The 21,896-nt window shown below is 48.2% G+C and overlaps 1 protein-coding gene across 4 annotated transcripts in view; it reads right to left on the reverse strand.

Annotated features, from left to right (window-relative positions):
- The window catches only part of LOC137656938 (snRNA-activating protein complex subunit 5-like), a 37,715-nt gene that overhangs the window by 9,545 nt on the left and 6,274 nt on the right, over positions 1–21,896 (reverse strand). For 3 of the 4 annotated variants that reach the window (XM_068391301.1, XM_068391300.1, XM_068391302.1), the window contains exon 3: positions 4,157–4,267. In XM_068391301.1, the coding sequence (XP_068247402.1) occupies positions 4,157–4,267 (111 nt within the window). Of the gene's footprint in view, positions 1–4,156; positions 4,268–4,500; positions 4,951–21,896 lie in introns of those variants that run through there. The other variant, XM_068391299.1, reaches the window with a different exon arrangement.

Below are 21,896 nucleotides of genomic sequence, written 5' to 3' on the forward strand. Positions count from 1 at the left end.
GAGGGGCAGCAGGTTGGAATTCCTCTCCAAAAAGTTCAAGAAGGGAGCGAGAGAGAACCTTGTAATCTCCCACAGCGTCGGCAGGATTATCATCGTCATCAGAAACATCCTCGAGGTCCTGATCCACATCTGCAATATCCTTCGAAAGAGAAGAAGGATCCTTAGAACCCGACAAGGGCAAATCAAAGGCATCATCCTGCAAAAGACGGGTTGCATCCTGGAGTCCCGCGCTAGAAGAATCCTTGGGACGAGAGGCAGTATCGTCCCGAAGAGGCAGGGTGGTATCGCCCTGGGACCGAGAACGAGAGGCAGAGTCATTCTGTCGTCGAGAGCGAGAGGCGGTATCGTCGTGGCGGCGAGAATGAGAGGCGGTATCGTCGTGGCGTCGTGAACGAGAGGCGGTATCGTCGTGGCGTCGAGAACTAGGGTCGGTATCGTCGTGGCGTCGTGAACGAGAGGAGGTATCGTCGTGGCGAAGCGAACGAGAGGAGGTATCGTCGTGGCGAAGCGAACGGGAGGCGGTATCGTCTTGGTATCGAGAACGAGAAGCAGCGTCGTTCGATAAGGTATCGTCCCGGAATCGAGAACGAGAAAACGTATCGCCCTGGTATCGCGAAGAAGTATCGCCTGGCGAAAGCACACATTCCTCATCCTGGCGTAGAGAGGGAGAAGTTTTCTTTAAAGAAGAACTCCGTTCTCTCTTAGAAGCAGACTTCTTAATCGGCAACGAGTCGTCTTTACGTCTGTCAGACTGGGCGTGAGGGCGGCTAAAGGCTTGTACTAAAGTCAAAAGTTGTTCCTGCATGACAGACATAAAGGATTTAGCAACATCAGCTGGGTCTTGCGGACCCGAAGGGGGGGGCTGACGAATAACACTCGTATCTTCGGCAGTAGGCTTCGCCCTTTTCACAGGCACGGAGTCGAAATCATCCTCCGACGGACAAGGATCATAACTGCTAGAACCGGGAGAGAAAGAACGAGACCGTTCGTCGCGGTTCCATCTCCTCTTAGTAGGTCTTGAAGCTTCATACTTCCATTTACGTCTGGACGAATTCGGAGAAGAAAACAACACATCCGACACGTCTTTCCCGTGACGGTCAAGAGCAGCCTGGGAATCGACAACAGGACTGTCTGAGGCGACGGCTGACCGAGGGTACGTACCTCTCACCCCCTTTCGGTCATCGACGTACCTTCTCCCTTGGTCCTGGGAGCTTGGTAGAGGTCTAGGCCTAGGGGTATGACAGATTCGGTCAGTCGCCACCTCCACTGCACTAACACAAGCACTTTCACTTTCCTTACCTTTAAAGGCCTCCAGTTGTTCTTTAATGGCCTTCAACTCGGCCGCCAGGCTAGCGTACCGAGGGTCATCCGTAGATACGGAACCTGTAGGAGGTGCAGGAGTTACTACCTCAAGGGAAGGATCAACTTCCAAAGAGGAATCAATAATAGGATCAATAGATAAATCTACGCTAAGTTCGTCTTCCTTACCACTAACAGACTTAGACTTAGACCTAGAAGCTCTCCTAACTCTATCGAGCTCTAGCTTACGCACATAGCGCTTCATAATTAACCAATCTTTCTCATCCAAAACCTTACATTCCCGGCACCTATTATCAAGGGCACAAACAAAACCCCTACAATTAGAACAAACGGTGTGAGGATCTACCGCCATTTTCGGTAGTCTCACCTTACATTCCTCATTCGCACAGATACGGTAATGACTCTTTTCACTCATAATGAAAAACACCAAAAAAAGCTAAGAGAAAACAAAATACAACGATCGCCAAAACCCCAAATCAGAGTACTTCAGCAAAAAAGCAGACTGATACACCGAGCAGGGAAAGCGAAGGAAAACTCTTAATGACGGACCAACGTGTTGTCGATCCGGCCGGCAGAGATGAACTGAAGAACAGAAAACGGGAATGATTCCTCCTACCACCCTTTAACGGGTGTTACCACCCAACCACCACAAGGCGGTTGCCTAGTTTTAGAAAAATTCTGCCGAAATAGAGATAATTAGCTATGTATATATAACTGCCAGGTAAGTTCTATTCATAAAAACGGCCTTTATGCTCTTCATGCCGAACAGCTATTTAAGGAGGCATGTACAGTGGTGCCCTGAAAATCTAACTTAATTCATTCAGGTCAAGTGAACTCAGATTCAAGAAACTAGGATACCTAATAGATAGATAGATAGATAGATAGATAGATAGATATATATATATATATATATATATATATATATATATATATATATATATATATATATATATATACAGTAGGTCCTCGGGTTACGACGGTCCCGACTTACGCGGTTTCGCCGTTACGAACGCGCCCCATAAAAATATAAAAATAATATTAAGCGTCGTTCCGTCTTACACCGTTAGCGTCGTAAGCGACGTAAACAATTGCGAACTAGTTTCTAGCGCGCGGTGGATGAATACGCTTTGCGGTGGTTGTGGGCGAGGAAGACGGCGTCGCTCAGTTCCACTCATACGCCATTTTTGGTTGTGATTGCCTGTTCTTTCTCTCACGTGTTTGATCGTTTTTTTGAACTTTTTGCCCTTCATTATGGCTCCAAAGCGCAAGGCAGATTCTTCTGATGGTAGTGCATCGAAGAAAAGAAAGGCCATCACCATGGAAGTGAAATTAGACATTATTAAGCGGTCTAAAAACGGTGAAACGCCAACGAACATTGGCCGATCGCTTGGCCTTAGCCATTCGACCGTGGCTACTATCCTTAAAGATAAGGAGCGCATTGTTGAACACGTAAAAGGATCTGCTCCAATGAAAGCAACAGTGATAACGAAACAGCGTAGTGGTTTAATTATCGAAATGGAAAGGTTATTAGTGCTTTGGTTGGAAGATCAAAATCAACGGCGTATTCCAGTGAGCTTAATGGTTATTCAAGAGAAGGCTAAAAGGTTGTTTGAAGCGTTGAAAAAAGAAAGGGGGGGAGAAAGTGAAAGTGAAGAGTTTTCAGCTAGTAGGGGTTGGTTTATGCGATTTAAGGCTCGGGCCAATTACCATAATCTTAAAGTGCAAGGTGAAGCTGCTAGTGGGGATGAGAAAGCAGCAAGTGAATTTCCTAAAGCGTTGGCTGAGATAATTAGGGAGGGGGGTTATTCTGCTTATCAGGTGTTCAATGCGGATGAGACAGGTTTATTCTGGAAGCGCATGCCTAACCGCACGTACATAGCAAAGGAGGAGAAGTCAGCACCCGGTCATAAAGCAGGCAAGGAGAGGCTAACTGTTTTCTTTTTTTATTGATATTTACTTTAATTCATGTGGTAAGGAATTGTTTTCTTTTTTTATTGATATTTACTTTAATTCATGTGGTAAGGAATTGTTTTCTCTTTTTCTAATATTGTTTTTATGTCATTTGATACATTTTATTATAGTACAGTATACAGTAATACTTTACAATACAGTACAGTATGTATATTTATGGTGTTCTGACTTACACGGAAATTCGGGTTACACCGCGTCTTAAGAACGGATCAGCGTCGTAACCCGAGGACCCCCTGTATATATATATATATATATATATATATATATATATATATATATATATATATATATATATATATATATATATATATATATATATATACTGTACTGTACATGAAAATTCAACTTCATTTTACCTAAAGTATCATATTCTATTAGGAGGGCTTCCTAGCTAGTTTAAACACAAGCATATCATCATCATCATCATCATCATCATCATCATCATCATCATTATTATTATTATTATTATTATTATTATTATTATTATTTTCATCATTATTATTAATAGCCAAGCTATAACCCTAGTTGGAACAATAAGATGCTATAAGCCTAAGGACTATAACAGCGAAAATAACCCTGTGAGGAAAGGAAATCCGGAAAAAAAATAAACTAGGAAACAATACTCGATGTTGAAGCACAGTGACTCTGTGTATAGGCATTGTCTCATTAAGAAGATGAACCAAAGAAAATGTTTAAACTTAACCAGAAAGAAAAAGTTTTTGTCAGTGACATTGAAATCTTCCAAACAACCCCACCCCTGCAATCCAGGATGTCTCCCTCATCATCCAAAAACTAATTTGCTCATTAAAGGTAGGAGTTCTCTCATAATCTATCCCAATAAATACTAAGTTGAATATGAACTTACCTTAACATTTTCTCCTTGGACCACACTTGATTCAAGAGGTGTTGTAGTGCGAGACTTCAACTCTACATCTTGAATGTGTCCAAGCATACTTCTTATGTTTAATTCCTCCACCTGGAAATGAAATATTTTCCATTATGCTTTGGAAAAGACTCAAAAGATTCCTGCAATTGTGACTAGTAACTGTATTGCATAAGATTGATAATTGAGCATCAAGGATGTGCCATACAGTGGTCTAAAATTTTAAATGTACTATAGTGGACACAAATACATGATACTCATTTCTGTTAAACAGTATCATCTAATATGATATTTTAATTATAAAATAAATTTTTGAATATACTTACCCGGTGAATATATAGCTGCAACTCTGTTGCTCGACAGACAAAAAACTGTACAAAAAAAAACTCGCCAGCGATCGCTATACAGGTTGCGGGTGTGCCCATCAGCGCCAGCTGTCGGCCAGATACCAAGCTCCATGTAAACAAAGACTCAATTTTCTCCTCGTCCCACTGCGTCTCTATTGGGGAGGAAGGGAGGGTCATTTAATTTATATATTCACCGGGTAAGTATATTCAAAAATTTATTTTATAATTAAAATATCATTTTTAAATATTTAACTTAGCCGGTGAATATATAGCTGATTCACACCCAGGATGGTGGGTAGAGACCAGTAAAATATGTTTACATTTTATGAGCTAAGAGTTTTTATTTCATTTTAGAAGTTATCAAAATAACAAAAACAAAATAAATAGGTACCTGGTAAGGAAGTCGACTTGTACGATTACTCTGCCTTATAAGTACGTCTTCCTTACGGAGCCTCGCGATCCTCTTAGGATGCTGATACACCCCTAGGAGCTGAAGTATCAAGGGCTGCAACACATACAACAGGACCTCATCAATCCCCTAATCTGGGCGCTCTCAAGAAATGACTTTGACCACCCGCCAAATCAACCAGGATGCGAAAGGCTTCTTAGCCTTCCGGACAACCCATAAAAACAACATTAAAAACATTTCAAGAGACAGATTAAAAGGATATGGAATTAGGGAATTGTAGTGGTTGAGCCCTCACCCACTACTGCACTCGCTGCTACGAATGGTCCCAGGGTGTAGCAGTTCTCGTAAAGAGACTGGACATCCTTTAGATAAAAAGACGCGAACACTGACTTGCTTCTCCAATAGGTTGCGTCCATTATACTTCGCAGAGATCTATTTTGCTTAAAGGCCACAGAAGTTGCTACAGCTCTAACTTCGTGCGTCTTCACCTTAAGCAAAGCTTGGTCTTCCTCACTCAGATGTGAATGAGCTTCTCGTATTAACAATCTGATAAAGTATGATAAAGCATTCTTTGACATAGGCAAAGATGGTTTCTTAACTGAACACCATAAAGCTTCAGATTGGCCTCGTAAAGGTTTGGTATGCTTTAAATAGAACTTAAGAGCTCTAACAGGGCATAAGACTCTTTCTAGTTCATTGCCTACGATCTCCGATAAGCTGGGAATATCGAAAGATTTAGGCCAAGGCCGAGAAGGCAGCTCATTTTTGGCTAGAAAACCAAGTTGCAGCGAACAGGTGGCTTTTTCTGACGAAAATCCGATGTTCTTGCTGAAGGCATGAATCTCACTGACTCTTTTAGCCGAGGCTAAGCATACCAGGAAAAGAGTCTTTAGAGTGAGATCTTTCAGGGAGGCTGATTGTAACGGCTCAAACCTGTCTGACATGAGGAATCTTAGCACCACGTCTAAATTCCATCCAGGGGTAGCCAAACGACGCTCCTTGGTGGTCTCAAAAGACTTAAGGAGGTCTTGAAGATCTTTATTGTTGGAAAGATCTAAGCCTCTATGCCGGAAGACTGATGCCAACATGCTTCTGTAGCCCTTGATAGTGGGAGTTGAAAGGGATCGTCCTTTTCTCAGGTATAAGAGAAAATCAGCTATTTGAGCTACAGAGGTACTGGTCGAGGATACAGAAACTGACTTGCACCAGTCTCGGAAGACTTCCCACTTCGACTGGTAGACTCTAATGGTGGACGCTCTCCTTGCTCTAGCAATCGCACTGGCTGCCTCCTTCGAAAAGCCTCTAGCTCTCGAGAGTCTTTCGATAGTCTGAAGGCAGTCAGACGAAGAGCGAGGAGGCTTTGGTGTACCTTCTTTACGTGAGGCTGACGTAGAAGGTCCACCCTTAGAGGAAGACTTCTGGGAACGTCTACTAGCCATCGAAGTACCTCGGTGAACCATTCTCTCGCGGGCCAGAGGGGAGCAACTAACGTCAACCTTGTCCCTTCGTGAGAGGCGAACTTCTGCAGTACCTTGTTGACAATCTTGAACAGTGGGAATGCGTAGAGATCCAGATGTGACCAATCTAGGAGGAAGGCATCTATATGTATTGCTGCTGGGTCCGGGACTGGGGAGCAATAGATTGGAAGCCTCTTGGTCAGCGAGGTTGCAAAGAGATCTATGGTTGGTTGGCCCCAAGTGGCCCCAAAGTCTCTTGTACACATCCTTGTGGTGGGTCCATTCTGTTGGAATTACTTGCCCTTTCCGACTGAGACAATCTGCTATGACATTCAAGTTGCCTTGGATGAACCTCGTTACTAGGGAGATGTCTTGACCTTTTGACCAGATGAGCAGGTCCCTTGCGATCTCGTACAACGTCAGTGAGTGGGTACCTCCTTGTTTGGAGATGTACGCCAAGGCCGTGGTGTTGTCCGAGTTTACTTCCACCACTTTGCCTCGAAGGAGATACTCGAAGCTTTTCAAGGCCAGATGAACTGCCAACAGCTTCTTGCAGTTGATATGCATGCTTCTCTGACTCGAGTTCCACAGACCTGAGCATTCCCGACCGTCCAGTGTCGCGCCCCAGCCCAAGTCCGATGCGTCCGAGAAGAGTACGTGGTGGGGAGTCTGAACAGCCAGGGGAAGACCCTCTCTTAGGTTGATATTGTCCTTCCACCAAGTCAGACAAGGCTTTATCTTTCCGGAAATCGGGATCGAGACCGCTTCTAGCGTCTTGTCCTTTTTCCAGTGAAAAGCCAGATGGTATTGAAGAGGACGGAGGTGTAGTCTTCCTAGTGATACAAACTGTTCCAGGGATGACAGCGTCCCCACCAGACTCATCCACAGCCTGACTGAGCAGCGTTCCTTCTTCAGCATCTTCTGGATGGATAGCAGGGCTTGATCTATTCTGGGGGCTGATCGTCTTGTTGTTCAGCAACTTCCTCATCAGATAGTTCCTCATCCGAAAACTGATGAGGAAACGGCAACGGAGTGGGCAACGTCTGGCTCGCTGAGTCCGGTCGCACTGGTGCATGCGTGACGGAGCCGGACGCAACATCATGGAACTGCTGCACAGTCTGTGAACTGTCAACAACCATGGGTGCGCGAGGAAGCACAGCGTCCACCCGAGACTGTCTAGACCGTCTGGGTTGTGCAGTCAACACCATACCGGGTTGCTGAGGTTGACGCACCGCGTCAAAACAAGTCACCTCTGCTGGTTGTTGAACGTCCTGAACGTCAACAACCACCTCCGAGCGTCGCTTAACGTCAACGTGCGGCTGGCAACCCACACTGGGTCGCATCAGTGGAGGAACCACCTCAACTGGTAGACGCGAGAAGGTTACCTCAGCGTCAACAGGACGCACAACCGACCGGTTGGAAGGTTGTTGGCCAGAAGGTTCGGCAGCAACCTTCTCCGCATTAAAGTCCTCTATCAAGGACGCAAGCTTGGACTGCATGTCTTGCAGCAAAGCCCATTTAGGGCTACGGGAGCAGGTGCGGCAACAGACGGGGTTAGCGACTGAGGCGGTACCGCTTTCCATCCCTGAAAGCCTTGTTTATGCATGACATAATTGTACAGCAAAACTTCAAAGGCTCGAAAACAGCTGTGAAGTTGACCTGTAAAAAACTTGGAGCGTCTCCTGACCAGGCGCCAGGGAGAGTCTACGAGATTTGAGAAGTCTATCTGGGCAGAGGCATGAACTCCCAAGCCGAGAACTTCTCTCGTGTCATATCAAACTCTCGCTCTATAAGCCAGTTTAAAAGAAGGGAAAGCAAAGGCTGTATCCCCCAAACTCCTCCTGGTGATAAACCAGTCGCCTAGCAAACGTAAAGCTCTCTAGGAGAGCGAGAGAGCACTAGCTTATAAACAACGGCTTCGAAGTAGCTAGGCCTAGTGTAAGCTCTGACGTTTAGGCAAACGAGGAGCAGCAGTTACAAAAAGATCCGGACAAAGATCCTTAAAAAAATCATCATGATTTAATTAAAGTCCATAGAGGGCTAAGCAGCTTTAGGCTCCTCTCCGTCTGACAGAGTCCTCAAGGGAATATCAGTAGGAGGGGGAACAGCAACTTCCTCATCTACAGGAACCTTGTCCGATAAAAGCTGAGTCTCAAGCAAGGGAGGGACCTACCGTGGTGGCAATGCTTTACAAGCAGAGTCCACACGCACTGGTGCATTAGTAGCGGACCAGGACGCAATGTCATGTAACTGCTTGACAGTCTGTGAACTGTCAACAACTGAACTGTCAACTACAACAGATGTGTGAGGACGCACAGCGTCCACTCGAGACTGCTTTGACTGCCTAGACTGAGCAGTCAAAACAACTCTAGAATGCGGAGGTTGACGCACAGCGTCAAAACAAGTCAACTCCGATTGTTAGCGAACGTCCTGAACGTCAACAGGAGCATCAGCAAGTGGCCTAACGTCCAAATGTGGCTGAAAATCCACACGAGACCGCATCGAGTGTGGTTCTAAACAACCTGACTGACGTGACTTAGCTACGCCAACGTCAACAGGACGCACAAAGGAACGTTAGGTTGGCTGAAAGCCAGGATATCGATGAGATAAACGGCTAGACTCAACGGACTAATCGGCAGAATAGTCTTCCATAAGGGAGGCAAGCATATTCTGCATGTCTTGCCGTACAACCCATTAAGGATCAACGGAAATGGTTGTGGTAAGAGACGAGGGTAACGTCTGTGACCGCAACACTTTGCCAACAAAAAAGACTCTCGGAGTCTGTGTTACGCTTTTGTTAGGCGGCGAGCAGTTTTCCGATGACTGCATAGGGTCAGAGCTGTCCTAATGGCTGGAACCAGGACGCTGGACCTGTCCTGAAAGGACTGACTTTCGCTTAAGGGCTTCGAAACCTTGTTATAGGTTTCTTATGCGAAAAGCCTTCGGATGACGAGGAGAAAAAACGTCTCTCTCGCCTTATGGTAGGGGAGATCTTGGTAAGATACACCCGATACCATAGAGGGAAAACGTCTGTTTGTTGATCAAGGCCTCTCGAACCCATAAGTCGTTCGACATTACTTCTCCCCTGGTTTGGGAGCTTGCAAGAGGTCCCGGACTAGGTGAACGACAGGCACGAACAGACGAACCCTCGGACGCAACACTGTAACACTTTGCGCAATATCACTTTATCACTTCGATTTTCTGTTTTGCACTTATTTCAATGAAATCGAAACTTTTACTGATTTCTACCTGAAGCACGCAATTCTACCCTCATCAAAAGGTAGTAATTGCGAAATCAGTCGTATAATGCAAGCTCATTAATACCAGCAAAAAACAGAAAACATATTTTAAGATAAAAAATTCAGTGGCTGGGGAAGAGACTAAACACTAGTTCATTCAAAAATGACAAATTCGAAGATAATTTGTATTTTCCCTAACCATACAAACCTTAGCTATTTACAAAGGGTATTACTTTTAGCGCAGCTGAAATGACGAGCCAATAGTTTTTAACGAGGGTTAATTACCCCCGCGCTAGTTAGCGGGGGGTGGGGAAGGGTAGCTTGCTACCCCTCCCCCCTCCACACACCGGTGACTTGCTTCACTTCACTTAGAGGTAGGACTTGACTTGGGGGTCAGGGATGGCGGGCACATATGTGTAAATAGCTAAGGTTTGTATGGTTAGGAAAAATACAAATTATCTTCGAATTTGTCATTTGTTCCGTAACCGAAATACAAACCACGCTATTTACAAAGGGTGACTTACCCCTTAGGAAGGGTGGAAAGTCCCCAGCCTTACTGACTTCGGCTTGCCCGGGGGCTCGATCCCTTAGTGAGCAGCACTAGAGAGAGGGAGCCCCTGTACCTCACAGGTTCCTAGCATCGCTAGGAACGAGTGGCCTACATAAGTAGTGTGAGGAGGAGAGTGTGACTCGTCCTATGAAGTTGACCTTGAGACCTTCAGATAGGAATTCTAGGATAGGACGTTCCCCATACCACCTCGTCAGGGTATGGGAGACGCAACAGTATTAAGCTTAATACTAGGAGCACAAAGAAGCATGGGTTACCTGCAGAGGTCGAGGTCAGCTATGCGAGGACCAGGATGCTGCTTCCCCAAGAGAGGGGAGAATGAAGAAAGAAGTAAGGGTCAGACATACTCTTTCATTCACACAGACTAAGACCGGGTAACAACGCCCTCAACCTACTACTACTTGTCCAAAAAGGAGCCTGAGGTTAGACCAGCTGTTGTGCAGCCACCACAGGGCCAATAGAGAACGTATAGAGGCTCCTGTGGGTCACGTCTTGCAGGTAGTGGGCTGTGAAGGTCGTTTGACGCTTCCAGACCCCAGCTTGAAGTACCTGCGTCACAGAAAAGTTTCTCTTGAAGGCCAGGGATGTAGCAATAACCCTGACATCGTGGGCCCGAGGGCGACGTGACGGAGGAGGGTCAGGATTCAGGGCATGGTGGATAACCCTTCGAATCCAAGCAGAGATGGTGTTCCTGGTGACCCTCCTCTTTGTCCTGCCTGTGCTCACAAACAAAGCTCGCACATGAGGACGGACTGCAGCCGTTCTCTTCAAGTAGTACCTCAGACACCTCACTGGGCATAGTAGCAGCTGGTCTGGGTCGTTTGTTACAGAACGGAGACTCGCGATCCTGAAAGAGTCGAACCGAGGATCCGGCACTCCAGGATTCTGAATCTTGGCCACAAACTCAGGGACGAACCTGAACGTTACCTCCCCCCATCCCCTTGAATGGGCGATGTCGTACGAGAGACCATGAAGTTCACTAACTCGCTTGGCCGAGGCCAAGGCGAGTAGGAAAGCCGTCTTCCAAGACAGGTGGCGATCGGAGGCCTGGCGTAATGGCTCGAAGGGAGGTCTCTTGAGAGACCTGAGGACTCGAACCACGTTCCAAGGAGGGGGTCTCACTTCCGACTGGGGGCAGGTAAGCTCATAGCTACGTATGAGTAAAGAGAGTTCTAGCGATGAAGAAATATCCACGCCCTTCAATCTGAAGGCCAAGCTTAAGGCTGAGCGATAGCCTTTTACTGCCGAGACAGAAAGGCGCATTTCTTCTCGCAGATACACAGAGAAGTCCGCTATTGCTGGAATAGTGGCATCGAGTGGAGAGATACCCCTTCCACGACACCAACCACAAAAGACTCTCCACTTTGCTTGGTAGACTCCCTCAGAGGACCTTCGCAGGTGCCGAGACATTCTCTCCGCAACCTGTTGCGAAAAGCCTCTCTCCGCGAGGAGACGCTGGATAGTCTCCAGGCGTTAAGCCGAAGCGAGGCTACGGCCCTGTGAGGGACACCGGAGTGGGGTTGTCTGAGAAGCTCGTGTCGTGGAGGAAGCTCCCTTGGGAGTTCCGTCAGGAGTTGCAGAAGGTCCGGAAACCATTCCGCGTGATGCCATAGCGGAGCTACGAGAGTCATGGAACAGTTGACCGATAGTCTGGTCCTGTTGAGCACCCTTCTCATCAGACAGAATGGTGGGAAGGCGTACACGTCGATGTTGTCCCACCGTTGCTGGAAAGCATCTTGCCAGAGTGCCTTGGGGTCCGGGACTGGTGAGCAGTACAGGGGCAGCTTGAAGTTCAAGGCTGTCGCGAACAAGTCCACCGTCGGGGAACCCCACAAAGTCAGGACTTTGTTGGCTATCTGAGGATCCAAAGACCACTCGGTACTCACTATCTGCGAAGCCCTGCTCAGACTGTCGGCGAGCACATTCCTCTTGCCAGGAATGAAGCGAGCTGATAGTGTTATCGAGTGGGTTTCGGTCCACCTCAGAGTCTCTACTGCAAGATGGGATAGCTGTTGCGAAAAAGTGCCTCCCTGCTTGTTGATATAAGCCACTACCGTGGTGTTGTCGCTCATCACCACCACGGAGTGACCCGCCAGGAACCGTTGGAACTGTTGAAGGGCCAGAAAGACGGCCTTCAATTCTAGCAGGTTGATGTGTAGGCACTTTTCTGATTCTGACCAAAGGCCTGAGGCCCTCTGGTTCAGAACGTGCGCCCCCCACCCTTCTTTTGACGCGTCCGAAAACACCCCACCCTTCTTTTGACGCGTCCGAAAACAGAGTCAATTCCGGGGGGAGGACGAGAAGACTCACTCCCTTTCGCAGGTTCTCGTCGGCCAGCCACCACCGCAAGTCCGTCTGTTCCAGAGACCCCATTGGGATCAGAGTGTCCGGGGAATCGGATCCTTGATTCCACCGGGACTTGAGCCGCCATTGAAGGGATCTCATCCTGAGGCGGCTGATTGGAACCAGACAGGCCAGGGAGGATAGGTGGCCTAAGAGACGCAACCACGATTGGGCGGGGAGTTCTTTTCGCCTGAGGAAAGGTTCCGCCACCCTCCTCAGCCTTGCTATCCGGTCGTCTGATGGAAAGGCTTTGTGGAGATTGGTGTCTATTAGCATGCCTAGATAAACCAGTCGTTGGGACGGCTGCAGAGAGGACTTCTCGAGGTTTACCACGATCCCCAGATCCTGGCAAAGATCTAGAAGCCTGTCTCGGTGTCGAAGAAGGGTCGACTCCGAGTCTGCTAGGATCAGCCAATCGTCTAGGTAACAAAGGAGACGAATGCCGTTCCTGTGCGCCCAAGTCGAAATCAGGGTGAACACTCTGGTGAACACCTGAGGAGCTGTGGAGAGACCGAAACACAGCACCTTGAACTGGTAGATCTTGTTGTCTAGGCAGAATCTCAGGTACTTCCTGGAAGACGGATGGATTGGGATCTGGAAGTACGCATCCTTTAGATCCAGTGTACACATGAAGTCTTGTGGTCTCACCGCAAGTCTGACCGTGTCTGCTGTCTCCATGCTGAACCGGGTTTGTTTGACAAACCTGTTCAGAGCCGAGAGATCGATGACGGGTCTCCAGCCTCCAGTAACCTTCTTTACAAGAAAGAGTCGACTGAAGAAGCCTGGAGAGCCGTCCACGACTTCCTGGAGAGCACCCTTCTCGAACATGGTCTCGACTTCGGCCTGAAGGGCCAGCCCCTTTGCCGATCCCATGGCATAGGAGCTCAACGACACTGGATTCGCTGTCAGGGGAGGTTGAGATGACGTGAACGGGACGCGATAACCTTGGCCGATCACTGAGACCATCCAAGCATCGGCCCCGAGATGTTGCCACCTGCGGATGTAACGCTGAAGGCATCCCCCCACAGGTAGACACGCAGGGGGACTGCCACCCCTAGGGCTTGCGGCCGCGGCCGCCACCCCTAGAAGTCTTGCCTCCCCAGGAGGACTTACCGCCCCTCTTGACCTTGGCTGGAAAGGGCTGGGGCTTAGACACCACTTTCTTAGCTGCCGGTGCCTGTTTGGGAGCCTTACGAGGCTGTTGCTGCTGTTGTGGCGGGGCTGGAGGCTTATAGGGCCGAGTTGTAAGGGCCCTGTGGAGGAGGGAGTCCATGCTGGATTTCCTCCACCTCTCAGCCGTTCGCTCCAAGTCTTGAGGCTCAAACAGGCTCTCCCCCAGGAGGGAGGCATGTCGGAGCCTACACACATCTACGGCGGGGACCTTCGGATGGAATCTCTCGGACACAGCATCGCGACGCTTCAACACCGAGTTGGCCCACAGGGTGGTAACCTGGTGCGCCAAAAACTCGATGGAGCGGGTGCCCGAGAGCAAGAAGGTCTCTAGGGCCTTCCTATTGGTCTCCTTGGACAAGTCCTCCGATCGCAATAGGATGCCCAGAGATCCTAACCAGAAGTCCAGCCACGAAGTGGCCTGCATGGCACACTTAGCGACCTTCTCGTGGTTAAGGATCTCTGCCGCCGAGAACGACACCTGCCGGGCAGAGAGTTTCTCCAAGGGAACTCCCTTCGCCAGCTCCTCCACAGAGTGATGGAGAGGAAGAGCGAGGTTGTGCTCACCCAGGATCTCGAAATACCTCCTCTGCTGAAGGCGAGGAGGAGGGATGAGTTTGTTCCCGGCAGTGGAACGACTGGAGGAGGCAAGAAGTGCGAGCTGAGCATTGGCCCTAGCTCTGGCACTCTTCAGCCCCCGAGACCAGGGCAGAGCTGCATTGGTCTTAGGGGCCTTCCGAACGTCAAACACTTCATCCAGAATCGTGTCTTTGCCTTCACGGGGGGGGATGACTGGATCCGTAAGACTGTTAAGTTGCCTTATCAGGCTTAGGACCAGCCAGAAGGCATGTTCGGACTCTTGCTGTTCTCCTCCCTGCGGGCTGGCAGCTAAGTCTCCTGCCCCAGGAATCTCTTCCTGGGGTGATACGTGGACATTCCCCTGGGTAGTCGTGGGTTCCTGTCGAATCCTTGCAGAGGATTTAGGGATGGTCTTGGAATCCTTGGGTTCCCTCCTAGGAGGGATACAGGATCCCAACAACGAGGTTCGAGGGGCCCCTTCCTCACGAGACGATTCTCCTGCCTGAAGCGAAGTCTCCCCCCCTGGTGCCGAGGGGAAGACTACCGCCCCACTGGACTCACCTGAGGACGGAAAGGCCTCGTCCACGGGAGAAGGAGAGAGTACTCGTGCAGGAGAGGGGACCCTCGAGACCGACCTCTTGGGAACCAACTTCGCCCTGGAGGAAGTCACCACGAAGTCCACTCCTCTCTTTCTCTTCAGCGTAGGAGAGACAGCCGCTGGTTTGTTACCCTGGCCGGCGAGTGCTGGTTTCATAACCCTCACTAACGCCCGTGCCAGCGGACCAAACCAAGTCTGCTGCTCAAAGGACACAGAGTACGAAATCCTCGCTAAGGTGAAAGGGATCGGGCGATCCTTTGGAGTGGACACGACGGTATCTGCCTGAAAAGAAGGTGGGGAAGAATGCTGTACTGACCTGTCTTCGTCCTGCAATACCAACCTGTGCTTGGATGGAGGTGATCCCGAGTGCCGTCTAGGAGCACGCGTCCCTGCTGCTACCACCGGCTGTGGAATTCGGCGCAAACTATGGTCGCGCGAGGGCGAACGGTCGCGCAAAGGCGAATGGTTGCGCGGGTGATCGCGCGGGCGCGCAGGCGAGCGGTCGCGCGGGCGCGCAGGCGAGCGGTCGCGCGGGCGCGCAGGCGAGCGATCGCGCGGGCGCGCAGGCGAGTGGGCGTGAGGGTGGGCAGGTAAATGAACACGTGTCCGAGGCGACGAACGCAAGCGATGGCGCGACGGCGAGGGATCGTGCTGCCGCGTAGGTGAAGAAGATTGCTGGCGATAATGACCGCGTGATGGTAAGCGATGGCGCGCAGCATGTGTAGGTGAATGATCGCGTGATAGGGTGCGATGGTGATCAGCATCCGCAAGAGGGCGGTCGTTCAGGGTTGTGCGATGAGGAGCAGCATGCGTAAGCGGGCGATCGTGCAGGGTTGTGCGATGGCGAGCAGCATGCGCAGGTGAATGATCGCGTGAAAGGGTGCGATGGTGATCAGCATCCGCAGGAGGGCGATCGTTCAGGGTTGTGCGATGAGGAGCAGCATGCGTAAGCGGGCGATCGTGCAGGGTTGTGCGGTGGCGAGCAGCATGCGCAGGTGAATGATCGCGTGAAAGGGTGCGATGGTGATCAGCATCCGCAGGAGGGCGATCGTTCAGGGTTGTGCGATGAGGAGCAGCATGCGTAAGCGGGCGATCGTGCAGGGTTGTGCGATGGCGAGCAGCATGCGCAGGTGAATGATCGCGTGAAAGGGTGCGATAATGATCAGCATCCGCAGGAGGGCGATCGTTCAGGGTAGTGCGATGAGGAGCAGCATGCGTAAGCGGGCGATCATGCAGGGTCGTGCGATGGCGGGCAGCATGTGTAGGTGATCGCTGGCGAGCTGGTGATCGCTGGCGAGCAGAAGGTCGACGCGTGTCCTGTGAGAGGACAGGTGGTGCGGCGCGTTCACGAGCAGGAACGGGAAGATCGCTGGCGCGTTGGCGAACATGTGTTTCTGACACACGCGCAGCACGATGTTGCGTAGCCACAGGACCAGGTGGATGGTGAGCAGAGAGTTCAGCAGGAACTAAAGGGTGGTCAGAGACCGCAGGGCGATGGTCCTCAAATGAGCGCTGACGCTCGGAAGAGAGCTGACGAGCAGGAGAGCGCTGGCGAGGGGGGCGAACATCAGGAGAGAGCCGACGAGCAGGTGAGCGTCGGCGAGCAGGAGATCGTCGACGAGCAGGAGATCGCTGGCGAGCAGGAGATCGCTGGCGAGCAGGAGATCGCTGGCGAGCAGGAGATCGCTGGCGAGCAGGGGATCGCTGGCGAGCAGGAGAGCGCTTGTGCGCTAGCCCTGCTCGCGTAAGGGAAGAATCCCTTAGCCCCGAAGGGACCGTTGCCCGTCGGGTGACGAGTTCTCCAGAAGGCGAAGATCCGGCAGGAGATGGTGAGCGGTCTGCAGAGAGGTTCAAGGAGGGCGGAGCAGTCGGTTGAGGCTGACGAGGAGAGTCCCCCCCGGAGGACGAAGACCCAAAAAGGCGCCTCTTAGTCCCCCTGTAAGGGGAAGGGAGGCCCTTGTGGCGTAGAGGGCGGAGAGCCTTACGGCGGAGGCGGCCTCGCGGGAGATCGTCGGGACCATCGGTCCTCCGAAGGGGAGTCTCCGTCAAAACACTTCCCTTAGAAGGAAGCTGGGCAGCAGTCGAGACCGAAGGACTCACTTCCCCCTTCGAAGGATGCACGGAAGGAGGAGAGCCTTGAGCACCATCACCAGCAACAGCACCTGCGTCGGAAGGCCCAGCCACGTCGGAGGCCTCTGTCACCACGACGTCGACAATAGACAGAGGGTCTACCGCCGCTACCACCGGCGACTGTTTAACAGCGGCCCCCAACGAGACAAGGTCAATAAGAGCGACCCTGGAGGGCAAGCCCTTAAGCCCCAGGGACGACCAAATCTGTAAAAGATCATCACTGGATAAGGCATTATTATCAGTAACCTCCCCCGGAGGAGGAGGGGGAACCGCCTCGCTATGGGAGGCGACGCCCTCTCCCCCCACCGAAGGTAGGGAAACAGAACAAGGGCCTGCGCTCCCACTCGGACGACTCTCCTTAGGAGGCGGACGAGGGGGAGCTTCGGAGGAGGTTTGGGCGGCGGAAGAAGAGTCCCGAGAACCTTCCTCCTTCAAGGCTAACCCCGGAGGAGAACGGTCTCTCTTGGACTTCTTCTTACGCCGATGGCCAAACCTCTCCCACTGGGAGGCAGACCATTCCCTGCACTCACGGCACATGTTATCCTGGTCGCACCGTCGGCCCCGACATTGAGGGCAGAGGGTGTGAGGATCCGTAATCACGTCCGACATGAAAGTCCCACAAGGATGGCCGGCAACTCCAGGGCATGTCCGCATATTAAATAAAGAAAATAACTGAAGGCCAACTTCCAACCAATCACACAAGCTGAAAAGAAAAAGAAGAAAATTAAAGGCTGTCACGAAGGCGATGAACAGACACGTCTGATCACCGCCGAGCCAAAAGTGAAGTGAAGCAAGTCACCGGTGTGTGGAGGGGGGAGGGGTAGCAAGCTACCCTTCCCCACCCCCCGCTAACTAGCGCGGGGGTAATTAACCCTCGTTAAAAACTATTGGCTCGTCATTTCAGCTGCGCTAAAAGTAATACCCTTTGTAAATAGCGTGGTTTGTATTACGGTTACGGAACAACTACGTTTTCAATCTCTCACCGCACATAGCCTGGGGACGAGAATAAAAAACTAACAACGTTTTATTCTTTCTCCCCGTACAGAAACTAGGGACGAGAGTAACTCGAGAACAACGTTACCCGCTTGAACAGAACGTTTTCTCTCCTCTCTCTCCCTCCGTCTCTATCTCTCTCTCTCTTTCTCTCTTGATTTCGCACCTAAGAGAAGAGCCCAATTACATTTCGTCAAAAAAAAACATGTTATTTGACCAAAGGAAAAAACTGAAAGGTTTTTCAATTAAAAAGTTCCTTTAAAATAGAATTTAAAACATTTAAGCTTTGAAAGAAGAATGAACAAAACGTCAGAATCGATTTACTCTTTCTGCAAAGTGAAACCGTGATACTCTCTCTCTCTATCGTAACGATAGAGCGCAAACTGTGTAGTATAAATAAACTAAACGTTAGTTCATCTTTGAAAACAGTACGAAGACTATTCAAAGAAATTCTTTCATAAAATATTTCATTTAAAAAGTTTTAAATCCTTAGCTCTTTAAAAGCTATTTACGATTTAAAGGGCTCAACGTTGTTTAACTTCGGTTTCCAAGTTAGGACCGCCTACTCTCAGGAAAGGTCGCATATAAACAAAACATTAAAATTTATTTTTTATGTTTATTATAAATGGAAAGTTAATCGAAGAGGCCTAATAAAGGCGGAGAGATATAAAATATATAGAGGAAAATCTATAATTAATTTATAACGTGATAAGATAATTACTAAAAGCCTAAACACACTTCCGTCTAAGGGAAGGGTCGGCCATTAAAGAGTCAAAGAAAGTCCATACTCTCTTTGTCACCAAAAATTAAATCTATCCAAAACGAGTTCAAGATTTAAGATGAAGAAAAAACACCTGCACTGCGAAAGCTCAAACCAGAATATAGTACTTCACCAAAGATGATGGGAAAAATTCCAGGTTTCAACAGCGAGTAAAGTACGTCTTGTCGACACGTCGACAGAGAGAAAATTGAGTCTTTGTTTACATGGAGCTTGGTATCTGGCCGACAGCTGGCGCTGATGGGCACACCCGCAACCTGTATAGCGATCGCTGGCGAGTTTTTTTTTGTACAGTTTTTTGTCTGTCGAGCAACAGAGTTGCAGCTATATATTCACCGGCTAAGTTAAATATTTAAAAACTTAAATCTGTAAAATGTTACAAACAGAAAAGTATAAACAATATATCTCTGATTATAAAATCTAATGAATTCAAAATAATGTCGCCACAATTATAAAGCACATTACACACTTTTAAACTTCCTAATTGTTTCACCCTATGAATAGGACCAGCAAAATTGTTAAATATCTGAATATTGTAACTATAATCCCTACTTGATACTCAAAATACTCAATGGACAAAATGTCACCACCTCACTGTTACAAGCTTTTCTCTCTGGTTCTTGAAGTCCATCTGCTACTAAATTACTTAATATTAGTACTGTAATAGGCAAATGATCCTTGAAGAAATACAATCCTCTCTCATCATGAGCTCCAGTCTTTTTATAGAGCACAGTAGGTCCTCGAATAATGATAGTTTTGTCTAAAAAAGTTTTGTGAATACATTGCTTTTCTCATAAACTATTAAGAAAGAATGTTTCGACTATATTGCTTATGCTTGTGTGTATTATTAGTATAATGTAGGCATATTACATCATTATCATCATCTCCTACACCTATTGATGCAAAGAGCCTCACTTAGATTTTGCCAGTCCTTTCTATCTTGAGCCTTTAATGTAATACTTCTCCATTCATCACCATCTACTTCACGCTTCATGTAGGCCTAGGTCCTCCACGCTTCTAGTGCCTTGTGGAGCCCAGTTAAAAGTTTGGTAAACTAATCTCTCTTGGGGAGTGCGTAGAGCATACCCAAACCATCTCCATCTACCCTTTACCATAATCTCATCCACATATGGCACTAGAGTAATCTCTCTAATAGTTTCATTTCTAATCCTGTCATGCCATTTAACTCCTGATATTCTTCTCAGGGCTTTGTTCTCAAATCTACTAAATCAGTTGGAGATATTTTTATTGTCATACCATGACCCATGTCCATACAGTAACACAGATCTCACTAAAGTGATATATAGCCTGATATGTATATGTAATAAAATAGTTGTAATTTTTCAATGGTCTGAATTTCCCCTCGATGCAAATGGGTCTTAAGACCATTAGTATTCCATTAAATTATGTATGGAATAAACATTATGGCAATGAAGATTTCTTCTGCCAGATTGTTATTTTTGCTTATTTTGCTGAAGCTGGGTGTCTGTTTAACTGTTTGCATTAACATTTTTTTATTAGGTTTTTGTTCTTTAGATATTTCCTGAATTTTACTTCAATTATGAATTGGATTATGGTTAAGTTTTTCTATATTTTTTTTTCAAGATAGAGAGAGGGCCTACTGCAAACTTTCTATCAGATGACCAACACATACAACCAGCATTGTGAATTTCTAATTTACCATACAGACTTTTATTTTTGTTTTACACAGTTTTCAATCTGATTATTAATTCTATGTACAGTATATTTATGTTTTTAATGTCATGAAACTGAGATATGAGGATTTACATAGATTCACTATATAAAAACTCCTCTACCTTGACCATCAGATCGCAAGCAGCCACGCCTCACCTCGAGTTTAGTCTAGACAAAGATCTGTAAAGCCTCATAATTATGTTTATAGAGTAACTCCAACTACTGTATTGCCAAGGTGGTTGACTGGGATCTCCCCACAGCTCCTACTTCCAAAGAGGGCATGACAGAACACTAAGTTATGTAAGGTCTGGCAAGCACTAAATTCTGCTGTCCTAAAATGGTCTGGAACAGAAGGAAAATCGTCAATCAATTGGTTACTGCCGACTTAAGCATCCCATTTCCTAGGGAGATTAACTTCACAAATACCTTCAAGATCTGTGAATCCTTCGCATTCTTTAGTATTTACCCATAAAAAGCGATTACATTCTTTGGGCAAGGTGAAGTCTCCTTTTAGCAACATTTCTTATTAATTTTGATGCCATCCTAAGAAAGGCATTTCTTGGCCTAGCATTATCATTCCGATCACTGATGCATCGAGCATACTGTGGTCTTGAAGGAAACCCAAAGTCTCTGAGACTGCCTCTGCCCAAGTGTTTAGGACAGACTTGTACGGAATCAGGATAACCTCTTTCGAGGTCAGTTGGGAGTGTGCGGCAGAGGGCGAGGTCAAGGAATCGGAGCTGGGATAAGGAGGGCGCATAAGCTTCTTCCCCTTGCCAGAAGTCAAAGTCAAGGATTTTTACTGGCTTGCAGCGACAAAACCACAAGTGAGGATCAACAATCTTCTCCTACAGTAGGTAAGAACTCGTTGAGGTCGTCACGTCACGTGCTCCTTCTGCAGGTGGAATGAGGAGGACAGAGCAGGAAAAGTTCTACAGGTCCTAGCATCTTCTAACACCTTCAGCAACTTCTCACACAGACAGATTGCCATCAATTCCTAAGGAAAGCCACAACTTCCTCAGATCCAACTCCCTGCAAACATCATCGTCAGTTGTCACAAAGGTGAGTGAACATCGAGGTGGAGGTAAGGGGTATTATCTTGGGGGAAACTTGACACTCCTACCTCTCATAAACCTTGTTCTGAGGGCAATTGGAGTCTCATTCCTTCCTTCACTTTTCCTCCAGTGGCCTCGGCTCTAGAGGAAGCGGAAGAAGGTGCAGCAGTTCGAGTACCAGAGGGTGAGAAGATGGAACTAAAGAGCTTCTTCGGAAACACCTTAAGCATATTAGCCTCTGAAATCAAAGTCTCTCTCTTAGACTTCTTCCTCCTCCTGCCATACTCGATCACTGCAAAGGAAGCCACGACCTACACTCGCCACAGTAGGATAACTACATGCAGTCATGCCGACTAGGCAA

This window comes from Palaemon carinicauda, chromosome 18 (genome assembly GCF_036898095.1).
Source record: "Palaemon carinicauda isolate YSFRI2023 chromosome 18, ASM3689809v2, whole genome shotgun sequence".
Classification (NCBI taxonomy): domain Eukaryota; kingdom Metazoa; phylum Arthropoda; class Malacostraca; order Decapoda; family Palaemonidae; genus Palaemon; species Palaemon carinicauda.